At 37.8% G+C, this 22,442-nt stretch overlaps 2 protein-coding genes across 3 annotated transcripts in view; both read left to right on the top strand.

Annotated features, from left to right (window-relative positions):
* LOC138002886 (sulfotransferase 1B1-like) overlaps positions 1 to 1,024 on the top strand; it is an 11,630-nt gene extending 10,606 nt beyond the window's left edge. Inside the window, exon 4 of the mRNA XM_068848873.1 lies at positions 743 to 1,024. Within this exon, the coding sequence (XP_068704974.1) occupies positions 743 to 1,024 (282 nt within the window). The remainder of the gene's footprint in view (positions 1 to 742) is intronic.
* A 3,995-nt stretch (positions 1,025 to 5,019) lies between these two features.
* Positions 5,020 to 22,442, top strand: part of LOC138003453 (kinesin-like protein KIF13A) — a 54,757-nt gene continuing 37,334 nt past the window's right edge. For both annotated transcript variants that reach the window (XM_068849535.1, XM_068849533.1), the window contains exons 1-15: positions 5,020 to 5,259; positions 5,359 to 5,437; positions 6,767 to 6,779; positions 8,545 to 8,602; positions 10,564 to 10,656; positions 11,393 to 11,490; positions 12,118 to 12,206; positions 12,870 to 12,957; positions 14,005 to 14,139; positions 14,831 to 14,943; positions 16,088 to 16,133; positions 16,562 to 16,630; positions 18,469 to 18,621; positions 20,659 to 20,856; positions 21,567 to 21,701. In XM_068849535.1, coding sequence (XP_068705636.1) covers positions 5,208 to 5,259; positions 5,359 to 5,437; positions 6,767 to 6,779; positions 8,545 to 8,602; positions 10,564 to 10,656; positions 11,393 to 11,490; positions 12,118 to 12,206; positions 12,870 to 12,957; positions 14,005 to 14,139; positions 14,831 to 14,943; positions 16,088 to 16,133; positions 16,562 to 16,630; positions 18,469 to 18,621; positions 20,659 to 20,856; positions 21,567 to 21,701 — 1,419 coding nt within the window. In that variant the 5' untranslated portion in view covers positions 5,020 to 5,207. The remainder of the gene's footprint in view (positions 5,260 to 5,358; positions 5,438 to 6,766; positions 6,780 to 8,544; positions 8,603 to 10,563; positions 10,657 to 11,392; positions 11,491 to 12,117; positions 12,207 to 12,869; positions 12,958 to 14,004; positions 14,140 to 14,830; positions 14,944 to 16,087; positions 16,134 to 16,561; positions 16,631 to 18,468; positions 18,622 to 20,658; positions 20,857 to 21,566; positions 21,702 to 22,442) is intronic.

The following is a 22,442-nucleotide window of genomic DNA, read 5'->3' as shown; positions in this document are numbered from 1 at the left end:
ATGTTGTTTTCATGTCGCAAATTTTGTTGCTGATGGAAAAATATCTTATTCTCGATCGGCAATCCTGAAAACTTCTGTTCTTCCTACCTTTTGAAGTCAAGTGGCAAATCATTAGCATGATGCTATCTGTGAGCAAAGGTTCCCTTATTGATTCCGATCTCATTAAGCCATTAGTTGTCTAGGACTTTCCTGAGTATTCTTACAGAGCCTAAAATGAATACCCGCTTTTGGTAACAGAACTAATACACTCTGTATTTCCAAGATCAAGTCCCGTTAGCACAGTTTCGACAGCCCTAATGTCAGTTGCTATCTTCGCTTGGCGACAATTCCAAACGCTTCGTTGAAGGTCTTGGTAAAATTTCCTTTTCCTCCTGTTGCTTGCTCTTTAGTCTTGTGTCGAGTGGGCTGGCTACGTCTATTATAAGGCATAATCTTGATAAGTTGATCGGAATGGATCACGTAAGGGCTGTTTGTTATAGTCGGACCATATTGTTTCCAGGGAGTAATGATTTTCCTCCTTTATCATCTTCTACACCAAAGTTGGGTCGTGAATCGTAACGTTGTAGGTTGTACTCATCGATCTTCAATCCACAATCAGAGCATAACATCAAACCGTGTTCCAGCTTTCAGTGTGTCCTTGATGACGTAACATGCGCAGCATCGAGAGAGCACGCGAGGAGAAATGCGACGGACACGTGAGGCGCACTGGAACTCATGATTATTCTACCGTTTTTTTTCATAGGATTTACCGTCCAATGTGCGCACCATCGCCAAGTTCCTACAGAAACCGTTGTCAGATGAGCTTATCAATCGCATTGCTGAGCAATGTACATTCAAAGGAATGATGAAGAATTCCTCAAATTACAAACAAACAGATGAAGACGACAACATTGCCCAGACTCTCAGGAAAGGTGTTGTTGGCGATTGGAAGAATCATTTTACCCCAGAGATGGATGAGAGATTTGACAAGGAAGTGATAGGAAAATTGAGTGGAAGTGGATTGGAGTTTGACTACGAGTTATAGACCTCCCGGATATATGACTGCTTACGAAATATTTTTTCAAGAAGAAGGAATCTTGGACAGATCTTCCTCACACACTATTTTCAGCAAGTTATTTGAATGAACGAATCACGTTACTCCTTATTCCAAAATGGCCGCCATTTTAGTATTCTTTTGTTTGATTGCAAATCGGCCTTTTTGTAGGATGACCCAGGAGGGTCACAGTTCAGTTTTAATTTTTCACGGTCCAGTTTTGATTTTGTGAGTCGTCACCAGTTCTCTCATTAGTCACAGGTCATTGTTTTACCAAAACAGAAAGTATCCTAAACATTCATAAAAGCTAACCTTCGGCCTAAAACCTTTTGTTTAGGCCTAATCAGGCCTAAGTTAGCTTTTATGAATGTTTAGGATACTTTCTGTATTGGTGAAACAATGACCTGTGACCTGTGACCTGTGAGAGAACTGGTGACGACTCACAAAATTAAAATTGGACTGTGAATAAAAATAAAACTGGACTGTGCAAAATTAAAACTGGACTGTGAAAAATTGAAACTTGACTGTGACCCTCTTAGGCCATCGTACTTTTGGCCTCGTTCAAGGTCAAATATTCTTTTGAATCTTACGTTTGAAAGTGAGGCCAAAAGGTTCAATTTGTTGGAGTTGGGTTACATTCGACTGTCTGACTGAATGGCTGGCTGTCTAGCCAACGAACTGACCGACTATGGTCGCGAGATGACCCACACGAAAAGAAATATACAGGCCTCGATCGACTCTATGGAATAAATTTTCAATATATTTGCTCATGACAAGGATCAAAGACTAGTTGCTTGGCGTCGGTTGCAAGGACAACTGAAAAATCAGAGTTTTAGGCAGGATACGAACCTACGACCTCCGAAACATTGATCGAATGCGCTACTCATTGAGCCACAAGATCCTCCCCTCCCAATGCATGAGATCGTAGGTTCGAATCCTGTGATTTTTTGGTGGTCCTTTCACCCATTGCTAAGCAACTGGTCTTTCTTCAATATCCTTTTCCTCGTGACTATATTTTTAACTTGCCTCGTCTCACTCACGTTACAAAAAAGGAAACGATATTTATAATTATCCAAATCGTTCATTTAGTTATACAGTATTCCAGATATAGTTCATTTCGTCATACTTATATATGTTGCGACGTGTTTCTAAAAATATTTGCATAACAGATTTCTAGAGCGATATGTTGAATTGTTCTCTTGTGCATATACAATTAGTCTCCCTCCCAGTCGTTTTTAGTCTCGTCACGCAACGCTCCTCCCCAAGCGGCTGCGAGGGAGACTAAAATACAATCCGCCTAGCCTGAAAGCTCGTGAACTCCGAATGGGTAATACGAACTCTTAAGCGAAAGTTACGTTACCATCCAAGTAAACAAAAACTACGTCGTAAATATGGTATCAAAAGTGCCATAAGACTGACTGATTGAATGAAATAAATGTATATATTTTGAAGACTTTGAAGTGCGGGTTACATAGACGAATCTCGCATTTATATAAATATGTCTCTCGTAGATGCCTGAAAAAGGCCACCTATTTTTTTCACCTATGTATTAGAAACAATTTCTTAAATTGTCCAGATACAGTAATGTAAGTGCGATCACTTCTCCCTCTCGTTTAGAAAGTCTCCCTCAAAGTGCCATGCATGCAGCGCATTAATTTTACTTTAGTTTTGCAATGCTAATAGCAACAAGACGCCTGGTAGCCTTTACGTGGGATCCAGTGCCCCGTATAAAATGAGAAGGTTGGTTGCAAACGTCACTGATCCCTGAAGCCGACTGAGAGTCACAAGGGAGGTGGTAAAAACGCTAAGGAATTGAAGGTTAAGTGTGACGAGAATCGAACGTTTCCTTTGCGACTTATTAGTATGTGCTCACATTTAATAAAAGCAATTTGAGTTACTTGACCGGAAATAAGGGCAAGAGGTGTAACATTCACGCCTTCATTGCTTTCCTATCGTGCTTGATCGACAAAATCGATTTCACACGAGGCTTAGGCTGCCAGCTCTTAGAGCAGACGAAGATCGATCATTTGAGAGATACTTTCTTCTGCGAATTCAGTCTGAGAACGCAGTAATTCGAAGAAGAGACTAGCCAATCACTTCTTTTAAAAAAACTTGACCTGAACCTTCAGGTCACGCGTGCATAAATTCCATAAAACACATAACGCGAAATTTTCAATCACAAAAGCCAGAAGACTAAAAGATGTTATATAACTGAAGTTTTTCCTTATCTTTAAATTCCTGTGACGTTTTAGTTTTCTTACCGAGTAATCCGACTTCAAGCGTTTTCATGAATCAATGTTATTGACGGTATGCGCTCATATTCAATAAAGGAATTTACGGTGGAAACCGGAAGTGAAGGCGGGAGGTGTAATAAACTCACTTTCATCGCTGTTCGATCTCGCCTGGTCGACAAAATCGATCCCAAAGGAGACGTAGGTTGGTATCTCATTTTAGCCCCGTTCAAACGTAGGGTTTCAAACGTGCCGGAAATAATAGATTTTTCTTATTTGCCGTAGATTCGGAACGTGTGAAGTTCGACGTTTGAGCCGGTCTTTAAAGCAGACGGAGATCACTTGAGGGATACCTTTTTTTCCTGCGAATTTAGTCTGAGAACGCAGTAATTCGAAAAAGGGAAGTGGTGTGTATGTTGGATGTGAGAGACATGCATGTTGTATGTCCAACATGACAATAGCCAAAGAGCTACTTGACAGGCACGTGGGTACTGAATTAACATTATCTTACTACGATGAAAACGACACTTGACGGAATTTGGAACGTGGTCTGCCACAGACATCCCACGTAATGAGGTGTGGAAGGGCTGCACAGAGTGTTCAAGCAGCCAATCCGTCTGATATACATCAAATTCCTCGGGGTGTCGAGACAAGTGACTTAGCTGCGGAAATGCGAGACACTTGTCACGTTAGCAACTTGTCAACGAGCAAGTGACGCCTTGAAAACCCCTTGCAACTTCCGATCCCTTCACCAATCCAAAGGAACGAATAAAGTAAAAGGGCCGATGCAAGGTCTGAGCTTTATGGAAAAAAATCTATGAAAGCGGAAGCTGATAAAATTTCGCATGAACGACCAATATATGAAATGTTGATATAGCTAGTGGAACCGCTGCAGAAATAATTTGAAATACATGAGATCTGGAGATCATCCATCTGCGGCTGCGAAGATAGCTTGAAAAAATTTCGTTCGCCAATTTTTCCAGCAACGGTGTTGCCCGAAAATTTGTAAAATTTACGAGAGTAATAAAGCACTGCTAATTGTACGACTGAGATTCTGAGATTCTTAAGATTTTTTTCTCATAATCTCAATACGAGGAAAATTATATGCCGATTCAATTGGAAAATGAAACTATCGATAAAAACTTTTGTACCTCTGTAAATGACCATATTTAAAATTTAGGCATTTTCAGGACTACGATAGTTTTTCATATTAAATAACTTGTATACCTGCCAACTTTTTCTGAGATATAGGCGTGAGATTTTTATCCTGGGAGTGCTGGGATTTTTGAAGACAACACGATCATTTCTGAAGATTTCCGAAGACGTCCGAAGTCTTCCGAAGACGTATAAACGCGTATAAACGCGAGCTCGCTCATTTATTCATTTTACACATGGTTTTCGTTCCTTACATGGGTCTGAGTTAACATATTTTTGGAAATTGTGTCAAGCAAGACGTCAGCAACTCACATTTTTCAATCAGGCGTGAGAAATTGGCCCGAAAGCGTGAGCCGGCGTGAGATCGAAGTTTTCAACCCGCAGGCGTGAGACTCACGCCTAAGGCGTGAGAGTTGGCAGGTATAAACTTGGTCATTCTTTTTGCACTTTTTCGAGTTGTTTTCTCGGGAAATAATTAAATTGAGCTTGGTTGTATCTTCCTTTCCATTCTGTTTTTTCGCGCCATTTTTCTCATATTGGTGGATTCCTTATAAGGAATGCGGAAAGCGTGTCTTGACAGCTCCCGGATGTAGCTAAATTAGTGATGAAAAAGACATGGCGTCGCGTGTATGATGTTCTGAGCAGCAAATCAAGAAGGAAAGGTCTATTTCGAGAGCAAATAATAAAGAAAAGGATTCACCGGATCAGTGTGTGATGTATGGCGTCGTGATAAAGATAAATCTTCTTAGCAGGACGCCAGGTGACGGATAAATAAGCGATCAAAAGAAATGAGTTCTAAAGTGAAGGTGGCTGTTCGAGTGAGACCATTCAACCGACGAGGTGGGTAAAGCGACTTAGGTTCAGTCTAAAAACTGGCGATTAGCGCTCATTTTGCTTTTTACAGGATTAAAGAAATTTATCGTTTGCTTGACTTCTCAGAAATCGAGCTGGGCACGAAATGCGTGGTAGACATGGACGAAACACAGACCATGCTCTTTGCCGGCGGCTCACGGGACAGGTCAGTGCTTTTTTCGAACACGATCTCTTATATTTAGAAGCTTCTGGAATTGAATTGTTCGTAAGGCTTGTGTGAAAAAAAAAATTCTCAGATTCGTTTATTTTTAGTTTTGTTTACTCCAAATCAAATAACGATGTTGCAGTGAAGTTTGAAATCCGACAATTTTGGCAATTTAATTTAATGGAAAGGGCACAATCGATTGATCATCTCTATTTAACATCTACCTCCTACCTGTCAGATAAATAGCCGTAAACCGTTATATTATCCATGTTAGCATTTTTCTCGCTTCTTCGGTGTTTGTCTTGACAGGAAATAAATTTTCTGTTGATTTTACTATTTTTCTTGTGGAAATCCCTGGAAATGGCTAACTTATATTCCATTGCTGTTTATGTCAACTTTTGCGGAAGTGTCCAGCTTCGTAATTTGTAAAACTTTTCGATTTCTGTATTTTGTCGGCTTCCTCTGTGTAGTAATTTCTGCAGCGGGTTTCTCTTTGTCGAATATACGAGCCTTCTTTGGATAAACCTGCTCTTATTATCATATTGCATAACGTATTCAATTATATCTCGAATTTATCTGGGGTTGTGAGAATGTTATCGTGACATTTCGGCTTTTTCCCGGACGTTGTTTTTGTCTGGATCGCTCATCGTTAAACACTGTCGTCTTTATTCAACATCTTGTTTTTGCACCCTCTTACGAGCAAGAGGATCCTCTTAGTCTATTGCAGTCGTTATATTTGTCTTTGGTTTTCGAAGAGGCAAATGTGATTATATTGTCATCAAAAGTTCTGACAGTAATTGTTTTCCCTGGAGTAGAATTCATTTCTATCGTGGAATCGAAAACTAAATATTCATTATGAGGCAATCGACGGCCCTTCGCCTGATCACGTTTGATAATCCAAATTTATCGTTCAAAATTTACGAGTCCTTGAAAACGTTCAAGCACACTGGAGATAATAGAGTTTATTTAGATGGAAAAGTAAAAACAAAAGAAAAACGTGCCAAAGGAAGCGTGCCAGTTAGCTATTTGTTTAAAAAATTAAACATTTATCTTTTCCAGCCCTGGGTATTTTTAATTTCAACCGAGTGCCATTTTGTTCGCAGTTAAAAAAAAAAATTCTCATTAGAATTCATTGTGATTTTTAAATCGCCAGAGGCAGTTTTCAAAGTAATTAGCGTAACTTCTGCTCATCAAATATTTTTTGCTGTACAAATCTTGTAGATTTAGGCCATGCCTTCCGACTGATTAAGGGCAAAAGTTTATATGCTTTATTCTTCTATTCTTCACATGTTTATTGATTCTCTATGGACTCAATTTTTTGGAATACAGGAAACATACGAAGGTATGCAGAAGATATTTTCTTCTATTTTGTCTACATTAATTAATGCAAGTTTAAATAACAATATTGTTTATTTGGAATAAAAACCATTCTAAAAACGTCTAGTACTCCAAAGCATATTTATGGTATATTTAGTCTGATACTGGTACAAATGTGTTATCACAAGATTTTTTTTTAACTTCATTCTGGTACATACTTCCTGAAAAATTAATGCCTCCGGAGAATTGATGATAAATTTTCTTAGGGCAACAATTTCCTTGGGGGTAATTTAGAGATCCTACGTGATGTAATGAGTGCAAGACTAGAGCTTCCTGTCATGAACACGGATATTTAACTATCATGATAATTTGTTTTTCATTTTTATTTTCCTTTTAATACTAATGCTTATACTGTTTTGAGGTGAACTAGTTTGAATATGTCCATGTGGATATTTAAGGATCACTTTAATGTGAAAAACATGACATCAATTTAAATTAAATAACGCAATCTTGTGTGAGATGTCTATTTTCACGTTGTTGAATATGACAAGTTCCAACCTGTTGTATTTGATCAATTAGGGGTGCATTGAAGTGACCTTGTTCCAAATAGGAATGCAGTTCATGGAATAGACGTTAGAAATTAAATCCTTCGTTTTTAATGAGATTCACATTAAAATTGTCAAACACCTGTTAATTGTCCTTGTTGCTTCAAAATGCCAAACATACCATTTTAGACCGTCACTCCATGAATTTGTATTCTTATTCTGGAATACGGCCAATTGAACACACCCTTAGTTTACATGTATAGAATGGTACAGTCAAACCTTGATTATCCGGACTCATTGGGACTAGACGAAATAGTCCGGATAATCGAGGGTCAGGATAATTGAGAATATGCATATTAATGAGGAACAAAAACTGATGACATTAAGAAAGCGACATTTAATCGTGAAACAAAACATTTACAAATCGTTTGAAAAACATCTTCACTGTCTTTTGTGAACACCTGTGCACATGTCGGCAAACGTCATGATCTTATCAGATATCTGCCGTTTACTAACGCTATATTCAGCTGACAAATTGGTTCCTTTTTCTTCTTTCTCTAATCGCAAAATTATATCCTGTTTATCTTTTATCGAAAGAACGGATCGCTTACACTTAAAGGACATGATGATCGTGAATAAACATTCGTCACATAGTGTAGCCTTTACTTCAAGTTTCAACCCTGTAGTTTTAAAAAGAAGATGGCTCCGGATCTTGATCGTGACTAATAAATATTCATGACAAAATTGGGACCAGAGAAAAAGTCCGGATAATCGAGAAATCCGGATAATCGAGGTCCGGATAATCGAGGTTCGACTGTATATGGTATTTATGTTTTAATGCATACTGCCTGCCCATTACTTAGAAACAGCAATTTAATTTTTTTTGCCCAGAAGGCTGGAAATCTCATTTTCCAGATTTCTGATTTTCCAGAGAGGTCTGGGCAGGCATTCCAGTCACTTACTCTACTCAAATCAGTCACCAACTTAACGTAAAAGTGAAACCACTTTTGTAATAATTATTATTATTAATAGAGGGAACATACTTTTTCAAATTGTCTGGCGTTAGAGTGAAATCTGTTTAGTCTTACTCCCGGGAGTAAGCAAGGAGATGGCTCTGTGCCTGGAGTAAGGGTACGTAATGGTAAGGCAAATGGTCATCAGCATACAACAATCTGATGCTTGCTTGTTACTATTGACTTAATTTGATTGCACTTTTCATATTGTTTTTTTTTCTTTCCCACCAAGACGTTTGCATTTGATCACTGCTTTTGGTCAATGGATGAAACTAACAGCAAATATGCCAGTAAGTACTGAATCCTCTGAAGTGGTGTTAGTCTTATGCAAGACCATTATTACTGTAAGTAGTATATCGACTGAGGAATTTGGCTGTCCACAAAATGCCAGAACTACGGAGGGTGGAAAGTGCAAGTTGCAGGTTACAGGTTAGGGCTGGCAAAGTAACCATATTTAATGTCGATAACTCATAACAGTAATTCAACTGACAAACCTGAGGTTGACGGTGCGCTCATTTTACTCCCCCCTCTCCATCAGTGCTCCGTTTTACGGGTACATGTAGTTAAAGCTACTTAGCTACACGGAAAGGAAAGAAGTCGAAACAAGGATGCGAGATCTGGTAATCGAACTCAGGACCTCTTGCACGAAGGCCGCGCACTAACCGACTGTGCCATCCTTGCTCCTTGAAACAACCCAAACCTCTACAGAAGTGTTAACCTTAGGCTAATAAACATTATCTAAAGTATAGTGTTCAGACCTACTCTAATGTTAGCATTAGAAAAAATTTGGGTTGTTTCAGCTATGGTGAAACAATGAACGGCAACCTGCAGTTTACACCCTGTACCAGAACAATACACTCAAAGCAAATTAATTCACAGTCCAAGGCTAAGTAATGTCAGGCCAGGGTGCAGTTAATCCAAAAGTTGAAAAGCAGTATTAACAAGTTAAGATAATTGGTCGTCCAGTAGCAGTACATGTATTAATTATTGACTGGCTAGAAATTATTTTATCCAGTGGATCCACCAGATATGTGCCATCATACCTACATGTAATTGAATTATTCACTACTCGAAGGGGTGGTGCTATAGCCCCTCTTGAAAAGAGTGGGTGAGAGTTACACAAAAATACCTGCACCAATCAAGTGGATAATTTGCTGTGGCTCTATTTTTTTCTTGGTTCAAAAAGTTTTTTTAAACCAGACAGTGAGTTCAATTTTGATTTTCCTTTGTTTCTGATTACGAAAATGAATACAGGTATTAGCAGAAACCCATATTAAAGGGTCGAAACGTGTAACGGCCCCTTTTGTGCTGGGAAACAAGCTTCTGAATATTCAATTTGCTAAGTACCATATTTGGAACAACAAGAGTGAGCGGTTTCCAAATATGGTACTTAGCACTGAAACATTTAACCAATCAGTTTGCACTGAATATTCAGAAGCTGTGAACGCACGTTACACGTTTCAACCCTTTATGGGTTTCTGGTATTAGACAAAGAAAAATCAAACTTAAACTGGTTTGAAAAAAGTTAAACCCAGAAAAAATTGAACCACTACAGATGCACTATAATAATGATGACGACAATGGTGGTAGGGGCTTCTTTACACAATAATTATTGTTTAAGTTGCATCATTACATTGTAACTGCATAGATGCTTTGCCTAGAAAATAGCAATTACAGGTAATAGCAAATATAGCAATTACAGCAATTACAGTAGTGTACATGTACATAATATTTAGCTCACTTTCACTATATTACAAATCAGTCCTAAACAAAAGGCATCATCTCAAGGCTCTGGGGAATAAGTGTAAGCATTTGTATGAGTTTATTCCCCATAGCCTTGAGATGATGCCTTTTGTTTAGCACTGAATTTTAATACACTGTATATCAAAAGTGGGCTATTAAGAATGCACAAGGTGGATGTGTCTGAACAACTTTGAACACCAAGGTCAGGAATGTTTTAGAATAACTTGAACTAGAAGAAAAAGACTTTGCATCTTTTTTTGCACATTCAACGCATTAAAACTATAAAAATTGTAACCATGCAGACTGAAGAGGCTTGAAGAGCGAAATATATGTCAAGACTTTTATGTTTTGTTTAAATGATTTTTACAGTTTTAGTGCCTTGAATGTGTAAAAAAGTCACGATGTCTTCTTCTAGTTCATGCATGAGGTGGATGAAGTTGAGATTGTGGGGTACACTGTTGCTGCTTACTGTGCGATTAAAATTTGATGTATTGCAACTCCTTTTTAGGTCAAGAGAAAGTTTATAAGTACCTTGGTTCAGACGTCCTGGAGAATGCATTTGAGGGTTACAATGCCTGTATCTTTGCTTATGGGCAGACAGGTGCGAGCCGATCAGAGACTTTTCAACAGTTTATGGTGCCTTTATAATATTATTATGGTGAAAGCAGATATTCAGCTTCATCAAGCTTTCAAGGACTTTTAAGGAATGATCTTGTTGGATAGAATATTTTTGGGGAAGCCGTGCACGACAGTATAGCTTCAAAACTACTCGTAAGATTTTAATAATTATTTGTGAAGGGATGTCCAACAGAAGTCTTGTATTCACATCTCATATTTCAGTACTGGTCAGAGATGAGCATCTGCGTTTACCTGACTGTTTTAAACACATTTGTAAAAAAGGCACAAATGCGAATGTGTTTGGAAATGCTTTCCAAAACATACCTGTTTACATTTGGAGCTATTTAGTACATTTATGTATGAGGTAGTGCTTTTGTTAGTGAAACAATAGCTTAACCCATTGACATCTGAAGTGCCCTGGACCACCCCCGTTGGCAAGTAAAATTGCCTAGCATTAGACAGAGTGAAATGTGTCCCACTCCCAGGGGTCACGTCTTAAAAGTGAAGTAAAGACTGTAACGGTTGACAAATGTGAAGTAGAAAGGCTAGAATTAAGTTTCAGTCATTTTCTAATACATCTACGAAGTAAAATGTAGCAATCATATCGTCATTCTATCATGATGATATGAATATGTTGGTTCTCTCTTGAGGGAAAGGTTTACCACAGAATTAATCCAGTTACCAATATTATTTACAACAACTGCAGACTTTACTTGTAGGTTCTGGAAAAACGTTCACCATGATGGGAAGCCATGACCAGAATCAAACTGGTGTAATACCCAGGCTGTGTAATGAGCTGTTTGATCGCATTTCCAAAGTAAGTGATATTTAAAGTGTGAAGTGGGTCCAAATCAAACAGTACATGTAGCAATGCTGAATGTGACCCATCAACTCATTCCATTACTTAATAAACCAATTCAGGGCTTGAATAAACAAAAAAAAAATAACAAAAGGAAGAGCAAGTTATTCCCCTGCATGAACCTCGACTCTGTCCTTTTGTTTGTTTATAAATAGAAACTTGCCATTTGATTGCCTGCTCAGTGCTGTGAAGCAGAAAAATCTTTGATTGTAATATTTTTATTTTTACAGTATGTTACATATATAGTAATGGATGGATCAGTAGCAAGTCTCTTCCTTTTTATCACACTTGTGAATGCTGCATATTTCCTTTTTCTTTTGGTGTACTCAGAGGGTGTAAATTGTAGGTTGCAGATCATTGTTTTACCATAACTGAAACAACCCAAACGTCTACAAAATGCTAACCTTAGGCCTAAACGTTACATGTAACTAAAGCATAGTGTTAGAGGCCTAATGTTACTGTTAGTAAAGTAAAGGTTTGGTTTGTTTCAGCTGTAGCAATGACCTCCATGTTATACATTATACTTTTGTGGAATGCAGATGGACTTTTAGTTGGATCCCTACCTACCAATAATCTGTTTTTCAGAATGAGGATGAGAACATCACTTACAAAGTGGAGGTTTCCTACATTGAGATTTACAATGAAAAAGTCAGGGATCTGCTTTGCCCACGAGGGTAAGTAGCTTGTATATGTAACATTGATACATGTAAGTTGCAGGTAAGGAGCATACAACTGTTAAGTGTAGCATTCTGAGCCGGTTGTTCCAAAGCTGATTAACTTACATGCAATCCAGGATTAGTGTTAATTTTTTTTTCGTGTTTTCAACTTTTTGGTGAAAGTTTCTTGCTTATTTGTGTTTTTAGAGATTGACTACATCTAATGTAAAGTTTTTGCCGAATATCAGCATTGAACAGCATTTGGGAATAGAGAAATAAACCCTTGGTTAATTTTAATCTAAGATTAGTGTTTATCAGCTTTTAAACAACCCCCGTGGGATTTACATGTGGATGCCACTGTTATTGCTAACTATTCCTGGCCACTCCCTCTATCCATCTCTCCCTATATAGCTTCGTTAATAGGCTCTTTTTTTAAAGTAGAAATTTACTGTTGAAATTGTATTTGGCTTTTTACTTCTTTTACGTGTAAGTATTTCTTTGCGAAATGTAATAATAAATTATTATTGTAGAAGTTTAGCATGTATTTTTGCTTAAACAATTATGTGCAAATAATTTTGAAGGAGGACTTAATCAAGATTAGAAGTACAGTTTTACATGTATGTCATTCAGACTGTGATACTGTGATACATTAATAGTAATTAAAAACCATTTTTCCTCCAGAAATCATGCTACACTTAGAGTACGAGAACACAAAATCTTAGGACCATACGTGGAAGGCCTCACAAAACTTGTTGTATCTTCTTTCAAGGTTTGTGAACAATAATAATCAATAAAGGTTATTAATCATCAATGATTTATCATAAATCATCAATTACCTATCTTATCAGTAATGGATAGGGTAAAAATCATCATCATACTGTAATGTTAAAAGCTCTGTGTTCTTCTCAAACAAAATACGTTTTATGGAACATTAGAGAAGCTGAAATAAATTTGTAGCACACTTAAAGTTCCTGGACCAGTATTGCCAGCTTACTGTAAGTGCTGCTGTTTGTTCGCAGTTTTGGAACTTTTTACCGGCTTAAAGAGGAGGACCTAGCACTGTTGTCTTTGATTTGTTCTCCCTCTACAGTACTTGAAATCTTTTTTACTATGAAAGACAACACAAAGTTTTTCTTTGAAGTACACGTATACATGTAAGGTCAAACTACTTATTGAATAACAATTTGGAGGAGAAGGGCCAGGGACACCTCATGAATGCTAAGCATTCAGATTCGCATCTCACTGTTTTGCAGTTATACAGTACATCAAGGGCTTATCGGGAGTGTTAGTGTGGTGAAGAAAACTTGGGTTTTTTTGTGATGGGTTTATGCTGTGGCTCAAATTTTTTTTTTGAAACAGTTCAGTTATGATTTTCCTTTGTTTCAGGTTATGATAATGACCAAGAGGCAAAGAAAAATCAAATTGAACTGGTTTGAAAATGTTGAAACCAAGAAAAATTTTGAACCAAAACATGATGTAGAGAAGATAAAAGTGATAAAAATAAAAGTTAAAATTATTACAGTGCACGGCAGTGCAGCTCCTCCCTTTTGATAGTACCGTAATTTCTGGCTGATTACCTGTGGGTAACCTGTTAATTGTGAGCAAGATGAGCTTAGTTTTTAAATTCTACCTTACGGGTACGTCTTTTGAAGCCTTAATGGATAATTTTATTTAATTTGGTATTGAGAATTGCGGGTAGTCTGTTGCATTTATTTTCTCCACACAACAAAAAATAATGTGCCAGTGCAGGTACTGTGCCATGCGGGTAATCGGCCAGAAATCACAGCACATTTTGAGCCTATTCATTTCTGTAAAGGATATAGAGACGCTGATGATTGAAGGAAATAAAGCAAGAACTGTCGCAGCCACCAACATGAATACAGAGAGTAGCAGGTCACATGCTGTTTTTAATATAGTGTTGACAAGATCGGAGTACGATCAACAAACTGAGGTTGGTGTTTTTCATTTACATTGTATTAACTAATAGTCTAATACATGTGGATACAATAAAAATGTAACAGGTTTTCGGTGGCTGCAGGTACATGTACTGTATGCTGTAGTGCTGTTACGTTACAGATTTGTAACGATACATGTATGTTCACGTATGATATGGCATGCGGCAGCTTGTAGGTGCTTGTATCCAAAACGAATATTAACTTTACAATGTACATGTACATGTAGCCATGAAAGAGAGTGATTTAAATAACAGTCATCAAAACTGTCATCAGTAAAAATCATTCCCTTATGGCCACATGTATGTCAAAATAATAATGAACTAGTTACTGAATTTATTGAATTTGCTAGCCAATGTAAGTGTGAATCAAATTTTCTTCAACAGCAAGGGATTTAATTTTACAAGATACTTGTAGTTATGAATTTATATGTACTGGTGAAGACAGTTCCAAAATCATGTTCATAATATTAATTTTGTTTCCTTTTGTGGAATTGGCAAGAAGGAAATTAATTTGGGCTTTTTTTTCGGGTTCTATGGGAAGTCATATATAGGATTGTCCATGTCAATTAAGTATGTAATTCTATGTAATATAGTAATTTTCAATGTACATGTATTGCTTTGTCATGGAAAATCAGTCTGGACAGTGCACTGATCTACGTGTGTGACGAGCTTTTATTAATGTTTGTAGTCCATTGGTGAGAAAGTCAGCAAGTTAAGCCTGGTGGATTTAGCGGGCAGTGAAAGAGCAAGCAAGAGTGGGGCCGAGGGAGAAAGACTGAAAGAAGGAAGTAATATAAACAGGTATGTGAGAGGTAGTAAGTCTCTTGCAAGCCATGAAAGCCCTCCTTATAATGTCCAGAAATGCTGGATGATGAGAATGATGAACATTTAGTTTGCATGAAGTCACAAAATGTTTTCTTAGTCTTTTTCTCAACTTCCATATTCCTTGTCTCCGGAAACATTGAGCTTACAGAGTAATAATTGTCCCTTAAACTTTGCTTGTCAAGTGAACACGTACTGTGGAGTGTGTAAACTGCAGATAGAAGGTTGTAGGGCAGGTTTCTCCATTAAGCGGAAACAACCCAAGCCTTTACTAATGCTACCATTGAGCCTAAACACTATGCTTCAGATAACGTTTAAGCCTAACTTAAAGGTTAGCAATTTCTTCGTAGAGCTTTGGTTTGTTTCGGTTATGGTAAAACAATGACCTCCAACTCTAACCAGCAACCTGGGGTCAATTTAATAAAACTTTTACACGTGTAATTTACAAGTGTAGCCATTGTTTTAGAGTCTGAGAACAATAGCTACACTTGTAAATTACACGTGTAAATTTAAAGGTTTATTTAATTGACTCCAGCACTTTACACTCTCCGCACAAACTGTTAAGATTACCGCAACCTCAAACCAAACTTAACCCCTTGTATTGTTGTAAATACATTAGTTGTACATGTAATCATCTTCTAGAGTTGAACAGGACACTTGGTGATATTAATGAAAATTCTGATTTCATGGGATAACCTACACTTTTTTCTGGACACAAGTGGAGCTCACACTGATTTAGCTTATTCCAGTTGAATCGGGAACATTTACTGTACTCAATGGAACATTCATGTTGCCAACATGTCATTCTGTCAGTCAGCAGAAAGAAAAACCGTAAATATTTACTCTGGTGGGACGAAAAATATGTCCACTTTGTAGCGTCTGACAACTTTCAATTCTATACTTCAGTACAGTAACTGTGAAAGAGTAAAGTTGAGTAGGGATTTACATGTTCAGGACTCACTATGGTCCCTTGACCTGGGCTTAATAATTATATGTAGCCATTAATTTTAAGGATGCACACTTCATTATTTTTCAATTTACATTATTATTTTGTTTAGCCTAGACAGTCAATCAGTCAATCAGTTACATTGTACATTGTAATGTTTTGTGAAATATTTTGTAGATCTTTGGTAACCCTGGGTCAAGTTATTTCAAGTCTTGCAGATCAGGTGAGATTGTTTTCAGTATGTTTATAAAAGCCATTCAGTATGTTTATAAAATCCATTAAATGCAGTAAAACTAAGTTAACAACAAAAATACTGTAGCTTTTTTTTCTGCGGTGTTGTCAGTAGTTTTTTGATCATGAGCATAGCCATAGAGCACCTTTAATTTGAATTTTTTTTGTGATTGTTTTATTTTTTCGCCCCCCTCTTTCTCTGTCCTTGTCTTCCTTTTGGCTGTTAACACAGTGACACTGGGAACCTGTTTAATTGGTGAATTTAGAGACTCTTTCAAGGGTTAAGGAAACATGCATAGAAGTGTGTCAATGGCATGCTTCTTGCTAACGCAGAGGAGAGCATTGGACCTTACAGGTGCACGACCTCTCCTCAGCACAATGATGATGTAATTGATGTTAGTTTTCTTTGATTGTGTCTAGTCTGGAGCAAAATCTAAGAAAGTTCTTCATGTCCCGTATAGAGATTCTGTCCTCACATGGCTTCTCAAGGTAACAGTATTGTCTCTTTTTCCTGGATATCCATTTTGTTGTTGTTTGCTTAAAATCTCTTGTACATGTATGTCTAGAAGTGATTTGTAAACGCACACCCAGTGCTGTGTAACGGAAGCGTATGGTCAAACACTTCCGTTACTAACATCCACAAGTTACAGGCTATTCAGAACTTTGCTGCCCGCATAGTGACCGGATCAAGAAAATTTGACCTTATCACACTGATCCTTAAACAGCTTCGTTGGATGCCAGTTAAAGACCATTTATTTTTTCTTGATGCCTTATTGACATTTAAGTGCATGAACGGTTTGGCACCGACCAACCTTCCAGATTCGTCAAGAGGGGCACGATTAGCGGCCGCTCGACTCGTAACGCAAACAAACTGGACATACCGCACAGTAACCATTTGGAACAACTTGCCCAGTGATATAAAATTGAGCCCCTCGATGAACATAGTTAGCCGCAAGTTGAAAAACCATGTTCTAATGAGTCGATTTTAATTATCACTTGTTGTTTTTAACTTAAGTTGTAAACTTTTGCTCAGTAACCTTGATATATTAATATTCTTAACTTATTGTGAATTTTTATTCTATATTTTAAATTGCATTGTGATTATCAAGATAGATTATTATTTTATTATTATTATTATTATTATTATTATTATTATTATTATTATTATTATTATTATTTTTAGATAGATACTTAAGCTCTGAAAAGCCCCTTTGGGGAGAGTTTAATAAATATTGTATTGTATTGTATTGTATTGCTGTTATCAAACAGGAGGCTTCACTGTAGAGCTGTGTACTGTAGTCTGGTCACGGCAGCTGAAAGTGAAAGTGAAATGTATCGTCAAGGCTCTCAATCTCGATTCCAACCGATTCATTTTCACTTTAAAACCCAAAATTCCTCACCAAACATCTCCAGCTTACACGATACTCATTATTTTCCAACCCAAAAGGTGTTTTTCCTTTTCCATCTTTCATAGGCCATCACACGATAGCCCAGCGACCCATTTCAAACTCGATTCAAAGACGGATTCGTTATTTAAAATTGTCACCAGCGAACAGATACCTGCTATGACAACACATGACAAGTACAAGTATTTTCATTCGAAATTCCAACCTGTTAGCACGCACCCTTTTTCAATCTGAACAAAAGCTATTTTTTTATTATTGCATGAAAATATGAATACTTTTAATTGTAGCAAGCTAATGAGGTTAAAGTGCACGGCTTAACTTTCCGCTTTATATGATGTGCGACAAGCAACATCGCAAATTAGACCTAAAAAGCGCCATCAAGTGTTCAGATGAAAGCCCTTCCAATTTTAAGATTCCGGTAACAAAATCAAATAGACATGAAGATACATTAACGTCATTTTAACTAACACTGTAAAGAGGAAAAACAACAGACTCTTATATGGCCGCCGCGGCCATGGATGTCGGGGTCTCTTTAATTTTATTCGTATCGATCAGTTACATTGTGTACATTGAGATACACGACACAACTGAATAAATTTAAGTAAATCATCAGCCTACCAGTTGAAAGTGTTATGCATTAAAGTAAAAGGGCAGCAAAGCCAAAAACGTCGAGATTTTGGGTACTGACAATGTTTTTGCTTACTTGCCTCACACACCCCCCAGCTAGGAATCTACATTTGTATCATTCATTGGTTTAAGGAAATCGAGTGATGAATCTACCACTAGGCACATGGACAAAATAAAATGGTCAGGGCACTTGCCATGGGATTCGTAGATCCTGGCCTTGTGACTTGGTATTATTAGAAGACCTGTCTTTAATGATACTGATACAGTATCTCTGTGTTGCTTGACTATTGTTAGGACAACCTTGGTGGCAATAGTAAAACTGTTATGGTGGCTACTGTTAGTCCAGCTGCAGATAATTACGAAGAGACTCTCTCTACACTACGTTATGCTGATAGAGCCAAAAAAATTGTCAACCACGCTGTTGTTAATGAAGATCCCAACGCTAAGGTATGAAACAACACAAAATAAACACGTGATGACTTTGTTTTACTCCTTGGATAGAGTGGTAATATTATTATCGTACTATCACACAGTCCAAACCTGTGGTTTGCTGTTAAGTTATTTTTGTCAAATCACAGGCAAATTACAATCAAATACACGAATTGTACACTGCAGGGGCATCGATCTACAAAGAACTGGGGTAAGCTGTGAAGAAAAATACTGTAGTGGGGTAACTGGGCATTGGTTATGTTGATGATGGCGGTGGTTTGTGATGAGGCTGCTGATGCAGGGATCGCATTAACGCAGAAATCCTGCATTTTTACTCACATAAAATCCAAAAAAATGCATCATCGAAATGTTAATGCGTCCCAGGACGCAAGGCACTGACTTAAATAACTCACACAACTTGCTTTGATTTGTCAGTATATTCTGTTGTTTGTAAAACTGTTGGAGCGATCTGTGATCATAATTGAAGTTCTAATAAATGGGGAATGTACTCTGCAAGTCACTGAATGCAAATATATAGCAAAAGACGTCACTGTTCGTTGCTCCTAAGGAAGGAAACCAGTGATGCGTAAACCTTTGGAAAGGATGCTCTTTCATTAACAGAGTTTTTGTCCAGGAATGAATGTAACGGCTCTAGAAAAAGCCTTTGTCGGCCTGTCCTATGCATATGTGTCAATATTAATTCCAAGTTGGTTACTCTCTTTTTCTCATAATTTAAAACATACTCTATTTCTCGCAGAGGGTCACCAAGATTTTGGGACTCCCAAAAAATGCTTGGGACCCCAATTTGGCCGAACATGCGGGTCCCAGGACCCAGATTGAAAAATCCTAGTGCCATCCCTGTGATGGTAAAGCGTGGGACGGCAGTTATGAGTTCACATGACAAAGGGAGAAATGACGATGATGGTAGAGACTAGGTGATTATGGGGTTGGTGTGATGGTGACAGTTGTAATAAGAATAGTGAATGTTGATGGTAATGGTAATGCAACTACCTGTAATTGGATGCATGCCCTATTTTGACATCCAACGCAAAGTGTTGCCCCGTTAAGTCTAAAGCTGTGTTCACACTCAACGTTGATTATGATCAACTGAAGTATATATCAGGCTATCATACTCCACTCAATTTTATTCAATTATGGTTCTGTTCACATCTGCGAAATTTCAAATACAATACACAGGATAACCTTGCAGTGTGAGACAAAAAAAATTTAATGGTGCCTTACCACGTGGGTGCCACGATTATCATCACCATCATGTGCTTGAGGCAAGAAGAGAATCAAGGATATCTTCCGAGAATAAAATACAAATCCAAATCTTCGCTCCATAAAGCGATTAGAAGTTTCATCTGCTCATACCACCACGTGCTCGCCATTCTGTTCAATTACGCATTGCAAATTACTTCAAACAACCCCTTTGAGGTTGTTTGAAGAAATGAATAATCCGGTTATAATCAGGGACTGCAATTAGTTGATGTGAACCCATTTGATATTTAATTCGATTATAATTCGATCATAATCGAGGCCTAATGTGAACACGGCTTAAGCCTTTGCTGCCTATGTGCAACAATAAGTTAAGGATGAAGGTAATAAGTTAAGGATGAAGGTTAGACAGTGTTATTTGTGGCTTAGGGTACATGTACATTGTAAATGCAACTGTTTATCGCAACTCGAGGAGTGCTCAGCATTTGGGGAACACTTTGTGACGTTACTTGTCTGTATTCCAAGACACTAGTGATGGTGAGTAGTGGTGGTGGTGTCGGCAGCAGCAATAGTGCTTGTTATGATGCGTTACAGCTGTGCAAAGAACTTTGTCCAGGAGCTTTCCAAAAAAGCAAACAGACCATTAGTTGTGTTGACGGTCGTGGCGGTGGCTGTTGTAAGAATCAAGCAAAGACAATGCAGACCCAAAATAAGAGATAAAGATGCTTGGTATCATAAATTATTGTGTACTGGAGCAACTTTACTGGTTCATGTACTGCCATTTGATTTCTTAAAGGTAATTAAATCTTAACTTTCTGAGTTTCTTCCACCTGTCAGATTATCCGTGAGCTGCGCGAGGAAGTTGATCGCCTTAAGAGATTACTTGCTGCTAAGATTGCTGGAAAGTCCCACATCGTTGAACCGGGAGAAACAACCATTGAGATTGAAGAGATGTTGTCGGAAAGCGAGAAGTTGATGAGTGAATGCACAATGACATGGGAACAGAAAGAAAAACAAACTGAGAAAATTCAACAGGTAAGATAGCAGCTTTGTGCTTGAAGAAGATTAATTTTTAATCTTTGTCTTAGCTATTTTACTTCACTTGCGTCGCTGTTTTTTCATACACTGTACCTTAAAAGAACTTACTCCACTTAAGGCAGTTTGGAGTTTTCACGCGCTTTATTTTCACAGAATATGGAGTCGAAAAACATGTGATATGAAGGCTAAAATTGATTCTTATGGTAATGGCACAAATTAAAACCTTCTCCTTTCAGAAGGTGGCTCTTGGAAGGCGCAGGAATAGCAGCATTACACGCGCGTATCGTATGCGTAAGTCCGCCATATTGCGCGCAATTCACACGCAAACTACGCGCGCGTTACGCGAGAGTAAAAAATACACGAAAGACAAGTGTGTGTAAATAATTACACGCAAATTCTTCACAGTGCGTGTAAAATTTTACACGCAGAGTTTCTTGTAAAAGAGGGCAGAGTATTCACTGTTGTACATCAATTTGTTGCGGCTTTTCTTGAAGAAAATGTAGCATGTCTAATTGCCCTAGTGGTTTCCGAAGAATTTATTCAGCTTTGCATTTCAACATTTTCGCGAAAAGTGTCCACTTTGGTTGAATAATCAAGACTTGGTTATAAACGTAAAGAATCAACTCAGAATCGGTTTGCTAATTTAGTGTTTTCTTTCTTTCTTTCTTTCTTTTTTTCTTTCTTTCTTTCTTTCTTTCTTTCCTTAGGAAAGGCATAAAGCTCTTGAAGAAATGGGAATCTCGGTGCAGTCGTCCGGAATCGCAGTTGAAAAATCCAAGTTTTACCTCGTCAATTTAAATGCAGATCCTTCGATGAATGAATTGCTGGTGTATTATTTGAAGGTTAGTGTGCTGAAGTGTTTTTCTCCTTTCCACAAAATTAAGTTGTCTTACAATACCAAGGTCCTCTTTATAGGGCCTCTGTCAGAGGTATCAAAAGCTAAAGATGGTTTTCACCTGACGTCACAGCGGCCACGTTGATGCACAGAACAATAGAGAAAAAAGTCTTCTGGGAATTTGACTCTATTATAATGCAAAACATGAGCCCTAATTTGCTATAGGCCATTTCCGAGTTCTTGCTTGCCTCATCTTCAAAGCGAGTCTAAGTGCAAATTCTTTCTTATGAAAATTAGTTTACATTCATATGCAAAGTAGAACTAATTATCATTACAAAAACTTCGCACTTAGACTCGCTTTGAAGAGGAGGCAGACGTGAACTCGGAACTGGCCTATTGTTTTGTGCACAAACGTGACTGTCTCATCACTTCACGATTGAAAACCATCTATAGGTTTCCATGGTATTTAACGCAGGTTAGCGCTAACCATGCTTCGAGCAACCCCTGCCTTTGGTTTTACCAATTACTCGCCCCTTCTTGTACTCGCTATGCTACTTAACATTAACCCAGGAATTACTTTTAAGCAACAGAAATTCAAGCGTCGTGACAAAAAAAAAATGTCTGTCAAGCATACACAATTTAAGTTACTAACAACAGAGGTGGACTTTGAAAAAACTGTTGGGCTGAACAGTTGTCAAAAACGCCAATTGCAATACATTTAAATTTTCTTCAAATTTGCCAATCCCCG

Source organism: Montipora foliosa, chromosome 5, assembly GCF_036669935.1.
Source record: "Montipora foliosa isolate CH-2021 chromosome 5, ASM3666993v2, whole genome shotgun sequence".
NCBI lineage: Eukaryota > Metazoa > Cnidaria > Anthozoa > Scleractinia > Acroporidae > Montipora > Montipora foliosa.
This window is presented reverse-complemented; position numbering and strand designations above follow the sequence as displayed.